The sequence below is a fragment of the Drosophila serrata genome, unplaced genomic scaffold (genome assembly GCF_035046125.1).
Source record: "Drosophila serrata isolate PLE 108 unplaced genomic scaffold, ASM3504612v1 contig_382, whole genome shotgun sequence".
NCBI lineage: Eukaryota > Metazoa > Arthropoda > Insecta > Diptera > Drosophilidae > Drosophila > Drosophila serrata.
The window spans coordinates 8,827,207-8,840,960 of record NW_028257280.1 but is presented as its reverse complement, the minus strand read 5'-3'; the positions used below and the strand labels follow the sequence as shown (position 1 = coordinate 8,840,960).

The following is a 13,754-nucleotide window of genomic DNA, read 5'->3' as shown; positions in this document are numbered from 1 at the left end:
ATGGAGAGGGCCGGTCTCGTTTACCGTTTGAGATCAAGGATGCAACTAATAATTTGTGGCACAATGAGCCAAGGCAATGGAAAATAAGCTGGCGTTTTGGCAATGAAGTGACAACTGCAGAGGCAAGTAGTTGAAGCCGGACAATTAACGAAGCGCCGGCAGATGGAAATGAACTTTTCACGCAGTCGACTAATTAACAAATCCATTGCACAAGTTGATAGCACACACTTAGACACTTAGTCGCAGTATTAGCGGAGCAATTAAGATAGGGGAATCTTTAGGCAGTGGAGTGACGAGTGCCATTAATTAATCGCTCTCGGAGTCTGGTGACCTCGTTGCCTTCTGTTCTCGCCCCGACTGCGGATTTAACCAAGCGCAGATCGTAAACAAAAGAATGCCGCGCACTGAGCAAATAAACCTCGAAATGGAAAAAATTAAAAACACAACACACAGAGCTGTTCACGAATTCATATTTTCATATAAATTGTGCATTCTGCCGGCGAACGTCTGTCTGTTGTTCTGAAAGTGTGTCACCAGTCGTTGTAACTGTCGGTATATTTGCCAATTGCCATGAATTCGACAGTTAAGCCAGAAAAGGCTTAAAGCCTTTATTATGTCCACTGAGAAGTCTAGCAATTAGTTCACGCTCCGGCCATTTGAGAAGACAACGACCCAATTAAACCGCAACCTTTTTGAACTAAATAGGTCGAACTTGTATTAAGGCATTAAAATAATAACTTGGTTTAAAGGCAAAACGTTCGAGATCCGCTCTCTGACCTGCGAAAATATTTTACTTGATTTCTTGAAAGATTACTAGACTTACGATTTTTACACTGTGAGTACTTCCCGGAGTGAAGCTGGTGAAAGGCAGATTCAGCAGGTTCTGCCTTTCTGACGTAGTTGCATATCAAGGACAACTTCTGGTTTTTACTGTGCTGACGTCAATAGGTTCTATTTTCCAGGTTCGTTAATTCAGGTGAAGATTGTATGGGAATACAAATAATAAAAAGGTCTGCAAATGCAGAAGAAGACATCAACAACCCAAAAAATAAGCATTGTTAAGCAGCTAATTCAGAAGGAATATACAATTGTTTAAAACAAATAAGCTCCTGGAATCTACTGAAATATAATGATATTGACTAAATCAAATAATCCCATCACCTTCTTGTGAGCTCTAAAAAATATTTGCTCAACTGAGTTTGCCAAACACATGCATTGCTTATAGCCAAATATTTTTACTTTAATCAACTTTTTAAATATTATAAAACAAAGCCTATTTTTATACCTCTGCAGGGTATTATAATTTCAGTCAGAAGCATGAAACACTGTGAAGGAGTCATTTCCGACCCTATAAATCATATATATTCTTGATCAGAATCGTGAGCTTAGTTGATCTAGCAATGTTTGGCAAGAATTTATTTTTTCAAAAATTTGAAAATTTTACAAGGGGTTATTACAACGTTGAAATTGTCAAAAATCAAATAATAATTAAAAATTTTGAAATTTTATTTGTTATGTGCAGATTTCTAAGCCATCAAAAACTAGTACAGAAAACCTTTCCGAATTGAAAATTAATGCATTTTTGACTGAGCTATGATGAATTTTCTCTATAAATATGAAAGGTATTCGTAATAAATTAACATTTTTAAATATTGAGTAACTTTTCTATCTGCAAGTTACAAACTACTGACGACTGAGGTTATGCTACATTAAAATATTAAAACGCGTTGAAACTATGTTTTTTGAAAGCATACTTTTACTGTGATAATTTATACTAACAGAGAGTCATTTTGAACATTTATTTTTAGAGTATATATAATACTGTTAACGTATATGTAAGTCCGATTCTTCAAAATTTATAATTTGCATGTAGGCTATTTGTCTTTCCAAAGGGCGACTCTGTGCTGCTCGGATTTTCCGAAATAGCCTAAAGCTCAGAAATAGAAGCACTCCCACAACAAAGCCAACGCGGGTTAAATACGTAAGCAGATAATCCAATCGGTAGTACTGGACCACGGAAATGTCCTCCTTATTTAGGCGAATGTGCTTAGCATCACGGTGTCTTAATACGTACTCTGTCCACCAAACAGCAGTGTCCAGGGGACTCATGGGTCTGTCCCTGAAGGACTTGGACATCTTCTTGGCTCTGAAACCATACTTCGGGTTCTCGAGGAGTTCCTGAATGGTGTTGGTTACTGTATCGGTGTTGAGGTTATTAGAGTCCAAGACCTCGGCTATGCCACATTGCTTTGCTCGATCCATATTAATAAATTGGTCAAAGAACAACGGTAGACCGAGCATTGGAACTCCGCTGTCTATTGCCTCCATCACGCTGAGTAGTCCTCCTTGAGTAATGAACAGCCGGACATTTGGATGGGCCAGTATCTGGCGCTGAGGAGCCTTCGCTATTGCATATATCTTGTCCGTTTTATTGGGTGTCGTGGCTAGCTCGTTCTTCCATACAATCCTCGGTTTCACTCGGGAGAAGGCCTGCTGGAGTGGCTGCTGCATGCTCTCCGGCAGATAACTGACCATAATGTCCAAGCCCATCGAAAAGTAGATGACTCCGTGCTCCGCCTCGTCCATAAATCTCTGTAGCTCGGAATCGCAAGGTTCCGGCGTTTCGCTGAGGTGCAATCCTCCCACCTCGATGAGATTGGGCACATTGGCCCGCACCCTTCCCATGCTGAAGTGACTATTGATCAGGATAACCGAGAAGCTGGCCCTCAAGTCCTCAAACTTCTGCGCTGAGTACCCAAAGTACTTCTTAAAGACGCGCAGCTGGGCTGATCGGAGAACGAGACTCTCCAGCATTTTCTCCTCGGTGATTAACAACCAGTTGTAGATCATGCTAAACAAGGAATGGCCCATGGAATAGCCCATCGGGGAGATGGGGTCATTGATGCTCGGTGCCGGATTTCCCGCCAGTGCTTCTGTGTGCCAACTTTGGCGCACACAAGACAAACCCATCAGGGAGGCATTGTAGTACTCGGCCAGACCGTAAAGGGCTTCAAGATGGTTTGTATCCATTATGATCATATCAAAGTGCTCGCTCTTATCTCGCAGCATCCGTTGAACACCATCGTGGCCGAGGATAGCTTGGGAAATATTGTAAAACAGTGCGGAGGCCATCACGCCCTCCGTCCACTTGTTCCGAAACAATTCCAGCAATTGATCGGAGTTGATCATATCTGCAGGGAAAGATAGAGAGAGTTAGTTCACGGCTTATAAAAATACCATCTTAATCAGTGCAAAAATAAGCATCAAGTTTATGGATAATCTTATCTTTTGTAGAGGCTTCCCCAACGTGGAAAGTGACTAACCTTTCATGTGTTGGTGAACAAAATCTAAGCTGATTTACACAAAAATTTCTAAAAGCTCAATTTCAATTTGTGAGCCAATGCAATAACATTAACTGATAACTGCTTAGATTATAGTCGCGCTCATAAAACAGTGCGATTTTCTCTTTGTACCTTCTCGGTATGTTGTTTTAAAGTAACAAAATAATTGGTTCATAAAGTGGCCCCATGGAGAAATGGGCTTGTGATGCTTGAACCGGATTTCCCGCCACATTTTCTATTATCCCTTATACTGATAAAAAGAGCAACAAATTGCCTACTTACCATGCCATTGTTGGTCCAGCATGGGCACGCGTAAGTGTCGTACTCCCTCGATGTCATCCAGTACCGCAGCGGGTGTAATAAGGGTCACGTTGTGGCTACGTTTGATTAACGCCTTCATTAAGGGCCGCACCACCTGGTAGGGCGAGGGCTGCCAGAAGGGAAAAACACCCAAGATGTTGGCTGCCTGCGAAAGGTGTCCATGGAGATCCACGAAGAGGTACAAGCACAGGTACACCAGCCAACTAGAGCCAAGGCGCATTTTCATGATTTTCGTCCGCTCATGTCGGAGCTCTGTCCACCAATGAACACAATCTAATCTAAAATGTTCTCTTGAAAGCTCTATTTCGATTTGAGAGATTAATCAATAAACTTACCTTATCATTATTGGTTTGAAAAGAGAGAGCACTTATTATTTATTGACTTAAATTTTACCATGTTATTTCTCAACTTTTATTTGGCATTTTATTGTTAACCATATGATAAGATTAAAATCTTATATTTTTCTATTTTTACAGATACCTGATGATAAACATGTATAATTGTTAATATTTTATCCGACTTTGGAAATACAAGATGGACTAAGAAATCAAACTCACTTTATTGGTAAGTTTATTACAATATGTCTTCGATTATTCCTATAATTTTGTAACCACATATAACTTAAAAAGATAATAGATGCAATGACTAATCCGAACCTGAGGCCATAGGTCAACAGACTGTCCAGTCGGTAATACCGCATCAGGGAAATATCCTCAGAGTTGAGGCGAATATGGGTGGGATTCGGGTGCCGCAGGGCGTACTCTGTCCACCAGACTGCAGTCTCTAAAGGACTCATGGGTCTGTCCCTGAAGGACTCGGACATTTCCTTGGCCTTTTGGGCGTACTTTGGGTTCTCAAGAAGTTCTAAAATAGTGCTAGTTAGCGTATCTACGTTTAAATTATTTGTGTCCAGGATCTCGGCCATTCCCGCCTGTCGCACCTGGTTAATATTGCTTGAATGATCGAAGAAGAGCGGCAGCCCTAGCATAGGAACTCCACTGTACACTGCCTCCATCACGCTCAGCATCCCGCCTTGGCTGATAAAAAGCCGGACATTTGGATGGGCCAGGACATGGCGCTGAGGCACCTTTTCCATCATATATATTTTGTCCGTTTTGTTGGGCGACATGGATACCTCGTTTTTCCAGACAATCCGCTGTTTTAGTCGTGAAAAAGACTGCATCAGTGACTGCTGCATATTCTGCGGCAGAAAGCGGACGAGAATTTCCAGACCCATTGAAATGTAGATGACACCGTGCTCAGCTTCATCCATGAATCTCTGGAGCTTCTTATCACACGGCTCAGGAGCTTCGCTTAGATGCACTCCTCCAATCTCGATGATATTGGGCACATTGGCTCGAGCCCTTCCCAAACTGAAGTGGCTGTTGCTCAAGATCAACGAGAATCTTCCCCGCAAGTTTCGAAAAGTCTCGGCCGAGTAGCCGAAGAACTTCTTGAAGAGACGCAGCTGAGGTGGTCGGACGAGGAAGTGAACCAGCATCTTCTCTTCGTTAATGTAGATCCAATTGTGAATCATGCTGAGAAACGAAGTATCCATGGCGTAGCCCAATGGAGAAATCGGTTCGTTTATGCTGGGAGCCGGGTTGCCTGCCAGATCTTCTATGTTCCAATTAAGGCGCAGGGAAGAGACTCCCACCAGGGTGGCATTGTAGAACTCCCCCAGGCCGTATAGGGCATCTATGCTACTCATCTCCAGCATAACCATGTCGAATCTTTCACTCCTGTCCCGCAGCATCTGTTGGACTCCATCATCAGAGAGGATAGCCTCGGACATATTGTAGTGCATTTCGGATGCTAGGATGCCTTCAATCCATTTGTTTTTTAGGAAGCCCTGCAATAGGTCGGAATGCATTAGATCTGCGGAATTACATTTGTTAATAGGTACTCTTACTTAGTAGAAATTAATTCATATTTTTACCCCGCGTGCGCTGGTTTAGCTTTTCTACGCGTATGTGTCGCATTCCCTCGATGTCTTCCGGAATTCCCTCGGGTGATATCATAGTCACATTGTGACCACGTTCAACTAATGCTCTCAACACGGGTCTAACGATCTGGAATGGAGAGCTGTGACGAAATGGGAATACTCCAAGGATTCTGGCTGCCTGGACGAGTTCCAGCTCCAAATGCAGACACAGGAACAGCAGCCTAGCACAACCGAGGCGCATTTTCACGCTTTTTGACCGCTCACGTCGGCTCTCCGCTACGAAATGGTGCAATCTTATCTTGCCTCGAGAGCCCATGAAAGTTCCACTTCGATTTATAAACAATACTAAAATTTACTGTTATCTGATATAGTTAGATCCTCTCAAAGCTCGCTCGTTTGCAGATATGTTGTTACTGTTACTAAATTTTCTTATCATGCCGATTTTTTGTATTATTTTTTCATGTTTTATTAAATTAATAGTTCTGTATATAACTAATAGTTTAGAAAAGAAGCTATTTTTGCATTTTTATTCATTGTTTTGTTTTTATTTTTTTTAGATTTTGAAAACAAATATCAATATACATGACTATTAGCAATCATTGGGTTCTTGGCTTTTGTATAACACCAATGGAACCTAAATAGTGTATTTGAAGTTCTATTAAATTTTTTATGCAAATTGTTGGGTAAATTACAGTTTTAAATAGTCATACTAATAAAACTGCATGTATTTCAATTTGGAAATATTTTCTGTGCTAGTTTTTATTAGGTTAATAAATCTGCAAACTCAACTTAAGATTTATTTATTTGAATTTCTTTTTTCAAATTTTTGCAATTTTAACGATTTTAAAATTTTGAAAAAATTAAAAAATGTATTTTTCAACCGGACACGGCTAGATCGATTTAGCTTTATATGTGAATCAATAATATATATGGATTATAGGGTGAGTCCTTCGCTGCGTTTTAGACTTCTGACTACAATTATAACCCTGCCGGTGTATTATGATAAATTTTATTATGTATACATAGTATACATATATTTCATTGCATTGGATTTATTGAGGGTTCATCCTTTTGCATTCTAATGTATGTTATTGCATATAGAAGCAATAAATTCAATAACTTAAATTTAAAACAGACTTAGTTACATCTGTTTCTACGATGCCGTTTCATACCAATCCAATGGCATTCTAATCTGCAAGAATACCCTCTCTCTTTCCTCAAAACGTCTCTGCCTGTCACGGTGTTTCCGGTACAATCTGTAGCCGAGAACGATTATCGTTCCTGCAACAAATCCTAGGCGAAAAACCAAGGACAGCACACTGTCCAGTCTGTAGTATCGGATCAGAGGAATCTGTTCCACATTGAGGCGCATGTGGGTGACATCGCGGTTACGTAGTGCATACTCCGTCCACCATACTGCCGTTTCCAGAGGACTCATGGGTCTGTCCTTGAAGGACTCCGACATATTCTTGGCTCTCGCAGCATATTCCGGGTTCTCCAGTAGCTCCTGAATAGTGCTGGTCAGAGTATCTGCGGTGAGATTATTAGCATCCAATACCTTGGCCATGCCGGCTTTCTTCACGCGATGCAAATTGTTGAACTGGTCGAAAAATAATGGCAGTCCGAGCATTGGCACTCCGCTGTCTATCGCCTCCATCACACTCAGCAGTCCACCGTGGCTGATAAATAGCCGGAGGTTCGGATGAGCCAGGATCTCGCGCTGCGGTGCCATGGCTATCACAAATATGTTATCCGAGTTATTCGAAACTGGAGGAAACTCGCTTTTCCACACCACTCGCTGTTTCAATCGAGTGAATGCCTGCAGGAATGGTTGCTGAACGTTGTGCGGCAGAAATCTGACCAGGATGTCTTGGCCCATCGAGAAATAGATGACTCCGTGCTCCGCCTCGTCCATGAATCTTTGCAATTTCTCGTCACAGGGTTCCGGGGTTTCGCTCAGGTGCATACCTCCTACCTCGATGAGATTGGGCACATTCGATCGAACCCTTCCCATGCTGAAGTGACTATTCATGAGAATAATCGAAAACCTGGATCTTAAACTATCCAGCATCTCTGCCGAGTAGCCAAAGATTTTCTTCATGACTTGAAGCTGGGCAGGAAGAAAGACCAGTTGGTCCAGCAGTTTCTCCTCGGTAATATAGACCCAATTGTGCCACATGTTGATCAGGGAGTGATCGAGGGCATAGTCCATGGGCGAGACTGCTTCATATATACTCGGAGCGGGATTTCCGGCCAGGAAATCAATCTTCCAGCTGGTGGTCACACAGGATACGCCCATCAGGGTGGCATTGTAGAACTCGGCCAGGCCGTAGAGGGCGTCCAGGTGACTTGCCTCGATGAGAATCATATCAAACCGCTCGCTTTTGTCGCGCAGCATTCTCTGGACACCACCATCGCTGAGGATGGCATAAGAGACGTTGGCTAGAATTGTGGCCGTAATAATCCCCTCGGACCATTTGCTTCGAAAGAAGTCCGGAAATTGATCAGATTCTAAAATATCTGTAAGGAAAAAGTTATTAATACATATGTTTTAAGGAAGGTTATGGTTCTGATACCAGTGATTTCCACACACAAATAAATCTTTGTAGAATCATCTCTTTGTAAATAGCTTAAACTTTGTTTTAATCACTTGAAATATCAATATTATAACCACATATTTGCTGAAAATAACTTATCAATGAATTGCTATTGAGATACCAATATGTGTAAAGCAACATATTCCCTGATAAAAACTAATCAATGATTTGATATTATTTTTTGGAAAAATATTGTATCAGTCAACCACTTTGAAAACATGCGAATATATTCTTTTAAGAATTTAACGCTTAAATATTACAATAGGTTAAAACGAATATAAAATTCGACTTTCTTAAAATTTCCATGACGCCTACGTTTCAACTTTCTCACCTTGCATAAGCTTATCCAGCATGGGTACTCGTAGATGACGCACTCCCTCGATGTCCGGCGGCAATCCCACGGGTGTGATCACTGTGATCCTGTGACCCCGCTCCACCAGAGCCCGCACCAGTGGTCGCACCACCTGGAAGGGGGAGGGAAGGCGGTATGGGAAGACAGCTAGAATGTCGGCTGCCGGCGCCACTGCCAGGTGTACGAGCAGGTGCAAAATGAGGCCCAGGCAGCCGAGGCGCATTTTCACGCCTTGTGTCCGCTCATGTCAGAGCTCTGAAACAATCTGAAAGCAACCTTATCAGAACCCGAACACCTGTAAATGTTCCAGTTCGATGTAATGAGCAATGACAATAAACTAGCAGTGTTATCAGAAAGCTTAGATAATTTTCAAAGCTCCCACAGAGAGCGTAAGAAAACGTTCTTATCGAATCAGCTGCTCACCTTCCCGCCAAAATGGGGAAATTTAATTCAAAAACATCCCTTTTTTAATATAGACCGGTTGTCCTTTTCTAGAGTTTGCTTTAGTTCGCATGCGCAAGATGAGCCATCTATGGAGATTTTTTCATGAATCTCTGGCTTGAAAACAATTTGATTTGTACCACGTTCCTATAAACTAGGTACTAGAGATGGTACTATAATAAAGAAATCCTTTATAGCAATTTGATTTGAAACATTTATCGGCATTGTGGAATCTGAATCAATTTTAGGACTACAATTTTATTTATATAGATAAAAATATAGTTAAATGAATGCTTCTTACCATTAGGTAAAAAATTAAGAAGATTACTTAATTCTTTATTATTCAGAATATGATGTCATCTTAGTTCACATAAATTATTACCAGCTTTTAGATTTTCTTCAATTAAAGTTCTTAATTCAGTAACCAAAACTAATTAAAATAAAAAAAAAATTAAACCCTTTTGCCGGAGACCGTAATAATTCTTGCTAGTACTTACCAGTCAAGAACATTTCAGAAAATATCAGTAAATAATGTTAATAACATAGTAATAGGAAAATGTATTAAATTGTGTTACAAAATATTTTCCCTTCATTTCATTCCAATAAAATACAGAAAACAAGTTAAGTAAGTTCAAGATTAAAAATCCAATTGTTTTTTATATAGTAAGGTGATAATCATAGGCATAGTTAGATATAAATATTCTCTCTTACGATACATAGTAGCCATAGTGTTACTCGTATGACCCGGCAAGAATGTCGGATAATTCAGCATTTAACCTTTTACTGCCCCCGCAGGTGAAGGTGTAAAATGCCATCGCTCTCCATTTGGCCGAACGCAGTCTATGGCCTCGTAAATGCAACTGTGCGTTTTATATTTTGACTATAACTCAAAGTGCATTTCAACGGCGCCTCTATTTGCATCCTGCATTCAAGGGGGTGGTGGATTCCAGTGGCACGAGCAGGAGGAGGAGGAGGGGGGTGCTGGAGTGCTCCAGGAAGGGCGGTACTTTATGTGGGCGCTGATGCCGTTCAAACATGCATGAGTTGCACGAAGTGGGCGGCAAATGCTACCAGCCGGAGCCTAGAATGATGAAGAGGCGGGTTCCGGGGGCTGCAGCGCGGAGCTGAGTCCCACGGGGGGACTGGCAGGCCAAATTAACTTAACACTCATAAATCAGCGTTAACGGCAACCGCAAAAAGCGTTGCATAAAAAATGGCAATGGGCCCCTCTTTTCGGGGCACTCTTTTTGGAGTTGGCGCTGTCCCTTTGACGTGGAAAATGGGATCAGTGTGTTGCAACAATGCATCGTTGCATTCCAAATAAACAGTTCTCGTAAAATGCAAGCGTTTGCATTGCTGAGTTGATGGCCGGAACATTTCTGAGCTGCCTGCCAGCCAGCCGAGCATATCAGGCTGGGCCAATCGAGATGATGTCCTCTTAGGCACTAATACGCATTTGTCAGGTTGTGAATTCCGAATGCGAGGGACTGAATTTTAGCCTCTTCTTGGTCCATGACAAATCAGGGATCTTTCAGAATTTTGTAAAGTGCGCCCCCCTCCGATTCCCTTTTGCCCGATATCACAGCTTCGAACCCTGGACGAATGTCGGAAATGCCGGGCATTTCATCCGGTTTCATCCCGTGTAACGGCCGAGCAATTTGGTTCGGTTTGCCCGAAATTGCTGCCGTCAATTTTGGTAATTAAATTGTAGTGCTCAATTTGCCATCTTTTTAATCGGCATCCAATCATCGTTCAGAAGTAATTTAGATGGATTTCAGTTAGCAGTTTTTTCCCCCAACGCCGCGCATACTTAATTGAGTGCGGGCCCGCGGGGAAGTGTGCAAAAAATGACCTCGATTGCAGCGGAATGCATAATAAATACGTGCAGCGACAGGCGGCGCGTAAACGCTTTCGACGGAAATGTAAATGATATCAATGCGGCAGAGCCTGCCGGATTGGTAATATTTATGCGCTTTTGATTCGGCACTACGAAGAAGTGCCGCGCACTAAATCACAATTTGCCGCCAACTTGCGAGGGGCTCATCGCCCTTTCTTGTTCTTGGGAATCCCCACCGCAAACGACAGCTGGGCGTCTGATTTTTTAAGGATCTTGCTTGGCATCTCCTCCATAGCTCTTTTTTTTGCACTCTGCTGCCCTCTGGTATCGAATGTAATTTATGCGAACAGGCGTCACCGGAAACGGAAACGAAAGAGGAAGCTGTCTAATTATTCAGCGGCAGTCGGCCAATGGAGCATCTTACTCCGGCTCTGTCTCTGTCTTTGTGACTTGCTGCCGCCCCTGGGCTTTGCATGTTTATCGACTGATCCCTCGGCCAACTGTTGCAGACGCCGTTTAATTATTGTAATGGGACTATGCGGCGAATGCGCAATATTGACTGTTGGCGGCGTGCAAATGTCGGGCTGTCCTCGCACGCAAGGACGAACGAGCCGAGTGGCATAAGGACGTGCTGTCACATTGCATCAAGCGCAAAACAATAAAATGCTCGCCGACCCAACCCGGCAGGTGTCGCTGCCGTGATAATGTCAACAGCGGAAACAATAAAAGCCGCAGTTGTCTTTCGACTTGGCTGCGGGCTCTTGCTCCAAAAGGACATCTCGAGGACATGGCGGAGCTAGAGTGGGAGTGCCATTCTTCAGATGGAGATAGCTGAGCTGAGCGGGGCCGGAAGAGCGGGGAGTGTTTAATGTGTCGTTCTTATTTTCCGGCTCCCTTTTCAGGGAATATGAGACAGAGAGAAGTTTTGCAAGATTATCGGTGCTTTTTCCTGATTATTATATAATTATTATTCCTTAATGTACTAATGTAATTATTGCAACAACGGTTATTTAATTGCCGCTCACAATGGTATATTTGAAATTTTATGCATTATGTTTGCGAAATTTTCAGAATCCTCATATAGTCCCTTCAATTTTTTTCTCTGTGCTTTTATCTTGAGAATCCAAACGTTAACTTGGCAATCTTATTAAGGCCCCACCTATAGTTTCTGCAAATGTTTGCCATTGCTTTTCATTTCCGGTTGAGCCCAAAAGTTGTCTCAAAGGGTTCGGCAGCAGCAGAGCAGCCTAAGCGGAAAGTTGGCCCAAAAAAAGCGGACTTGGCCCACATAAATTGCCAGATGCTGGTGGCAGCCACTTCACACGCCGCTGACAAGCGTCAGACTCAATAAATTACATTTTGCTGGCGGTGGCTCCGAGGTCCGCCTGTCAGTCCGTCCTTGGGTCTGTGTGCTGGCCGGGCCTGCGGCTTCATAAATTGATGCTGGTACCGGGGCCAGGACCTTGAACCGCCGCTGGTCGGCCCTCGTCGTCCTGGAGTGGCCACTCCAGGGCCTGCCAGCTGCTCTCGAGTGTGGCCAATGCAACTTTAGTTTCAGCTCCAGATTGTGTTTGCCTCTGCGTTGTTTTGCGTTGTGCTGTGCGGCTGCCCGCAAAGTTCCGCTTCCACTTTCTATTCGAGGGGAAGGGCAGGCAGGCAGAAATTAAAATTTATATGTCAAGCAGGCGCAGCGGAAAGTTGGGTAGCAACTTTGCGGTCTGGCAGAGGCATGGCAGAGCTGGAGGCAGGGGAACCAGCGAACTTTTGTGCCACATTGAGCGCCATAATGCCAACAATAACAGTATTACCAACAGCCAACCAGCATCACCCCCGCCAAGGATAATGCAAAATAATGCCATATCCGAATCCGCATCCACAGCCACCGCAGCAAGGTCGTGGAGGGGCTTGTTGCCCCAGTGGCTCGTTCTGCTGCTATTATTGTTATTATTGGACTGCGACTGCAGCAGCTAATGCAAATGCGATCCTCAATGGCCTTAAAGTGTCAGCTGCGGCGCTGCTCTTTGTCCTGCTTTTTGGCCTGCAAGGACTCTAATTGCCGGCAACAAATTCCAATTAGTCGCCCCAAATCTCCAGCGTACGAAACGGATGCAGTGCAGCCGGGCTACAGAATCCCCCGGATTCAGTCCACTCGCCTGGCCGACTTTTATGAGCATAAGCGAGGCCAATAAAGCGCTCAACCTCATGCGATTATCGCCTCAGCTCTCCGAGCCGGAAACCCGGGGAGAAACTCGAGGAAAAACTGGGGAAAGTAGGGAAATTGGCCAAAACATCCGAAACAGCCAGAGGAGCTGGCTGCGAGTGCTATGCCGCTGCTTTCAAATGCAGTTGCAGCTCTCGTGCCTTCCTGGCGGGTCCTTGCCAGCTTTTAAGCGTTCAAATATTTATAAAGCGAAAAATGTTATGTTGACGCGCTGGCGGCCACTTTGCTGAGCTTTGAGGGTCAGGAGGAACTGGCTAAACGGGGTTCAAGTTAAGTGCCGAGAATTAGACCAAAACGCAAGGCAAAGCAGGCCGTAAACATTTAAAATATATCTCAGAAAGAGTAGCTCACTCTGCAGACAATAAAAATGCATCTAGAAGATGGGATTTAAGTTTTATATGACGTGTTTCTTAGGGATATGCTGTTTAACAGTATTGATGCGTATTTATTTTCAAATGAAAATGCATTATAATAAACCAAAATGTGTATTAAGTGATTGAAAATTTATACTGTGATTTCTACAGAACTTTACAGTTAAATTTTAAACTTTAGGCGAACTGATTAATTAATTATTCCAGTAATTATTTTTCTTCTCTTTAATGTACTCTTATTAAACTTCTTACATGATTTCAAAATAATTGAGCTAGAACATTAATTCTTAATCAATTGGATTCAAAAAATAAATTGTCAAAATTTGAC

At 42.9% G+C, this 13,754-nt stretch overlaps 3 protein-coding genes across 5 annotated transcripts; all 3 read right to left on the bottom strand.

Annotated features, from left to right (window-relative positions):
* Window positions 1-1,824: 1,824 nt before the first annotated feature.
* On the bottom strand, window positions 1,825-3,916 carry LOC110185010 (UDP-glucosyltransferase 2-like). The gene is made up of 2 exons (XM_020953666.2): window positions 3,624-3,916; window positions 1,825-3,191 (listed from the first exon to the last, which is right to left on the bottom strand). Exons 1-2 carry the CDS (start codon window positions 3,886-3,888, stop codon window positions 1,825-1,827), a joined length of 1,632 nt encoding a protein of 543 aa, XP_020809325.2. The 5' UTR covers window positions 3,889-3,916.
* Window positions 3,917-4,202: 286 nt separating this feature from the next.
* On the bottom strand, window positions 4,203-6,075 carry LOC110185033 (UDP-glycosyltransferase UGT5-like). 3 transcript variants are annotated; one of them, XM_086840991.1, is made up of 3 exons: window positions 5,602-6,075; window positions 4,603-5,540; window positions 4,216-4,526 (listed from the first exon to the last, which is right to left on the bottom strand). In XM_086840991.1, exons 1-3 carry the CDS (start codon window positions 5,921-5,923, stop codon window positions 4,455-4,457), a joined length of 1,332 nt encoding a protein of 443 aa, XP_086697117.1. In that variant the 5' UTR covers window positions 5,924-6,075; the 3' UTR covers window positions 4,216-4,454. The 3 variants fall into 3 exon arrangements, with proteins under 3 accessions (XP_020809348.2, XP_086697118.1, XP_086697117.1); XM_020953689.2 differs by having other exon boundaries at window positions 4,203-5,540; XM_086840992.1 differs by having other exon boundaries at window positions 4,203-5,514; window positions 5,575-5,711.
* Window positions 6,076-6,416: 341 nt separating this feature from the next.
* LOC110185022 (UDP-glycosyltransferase UGT5-like) lies at window positions 6,417-8,843 on the bottom strand. The gene is made up of 2 exons (XM_020953677.2): window positions 8,536-8,843; window positions 6,417-8,127 (listed from the first exon to the last, which is right to left on the bottom strand). The coding sequence occupies exons 1-2, from the start codon at window positions 8,777-8,779 to the stop codon at window positions 6,761-6,763; spliced, it is 1,611 nt and encodes a 536-aa protein (XP_020809336.2). The 5' UTR covers window positions 8,780-8,843; the 3' UTR covers window positions 6,417-6,760.
* Between the last annotated feature and the right edge of the window lie 4,911 nt (window positions 8,844-13,754).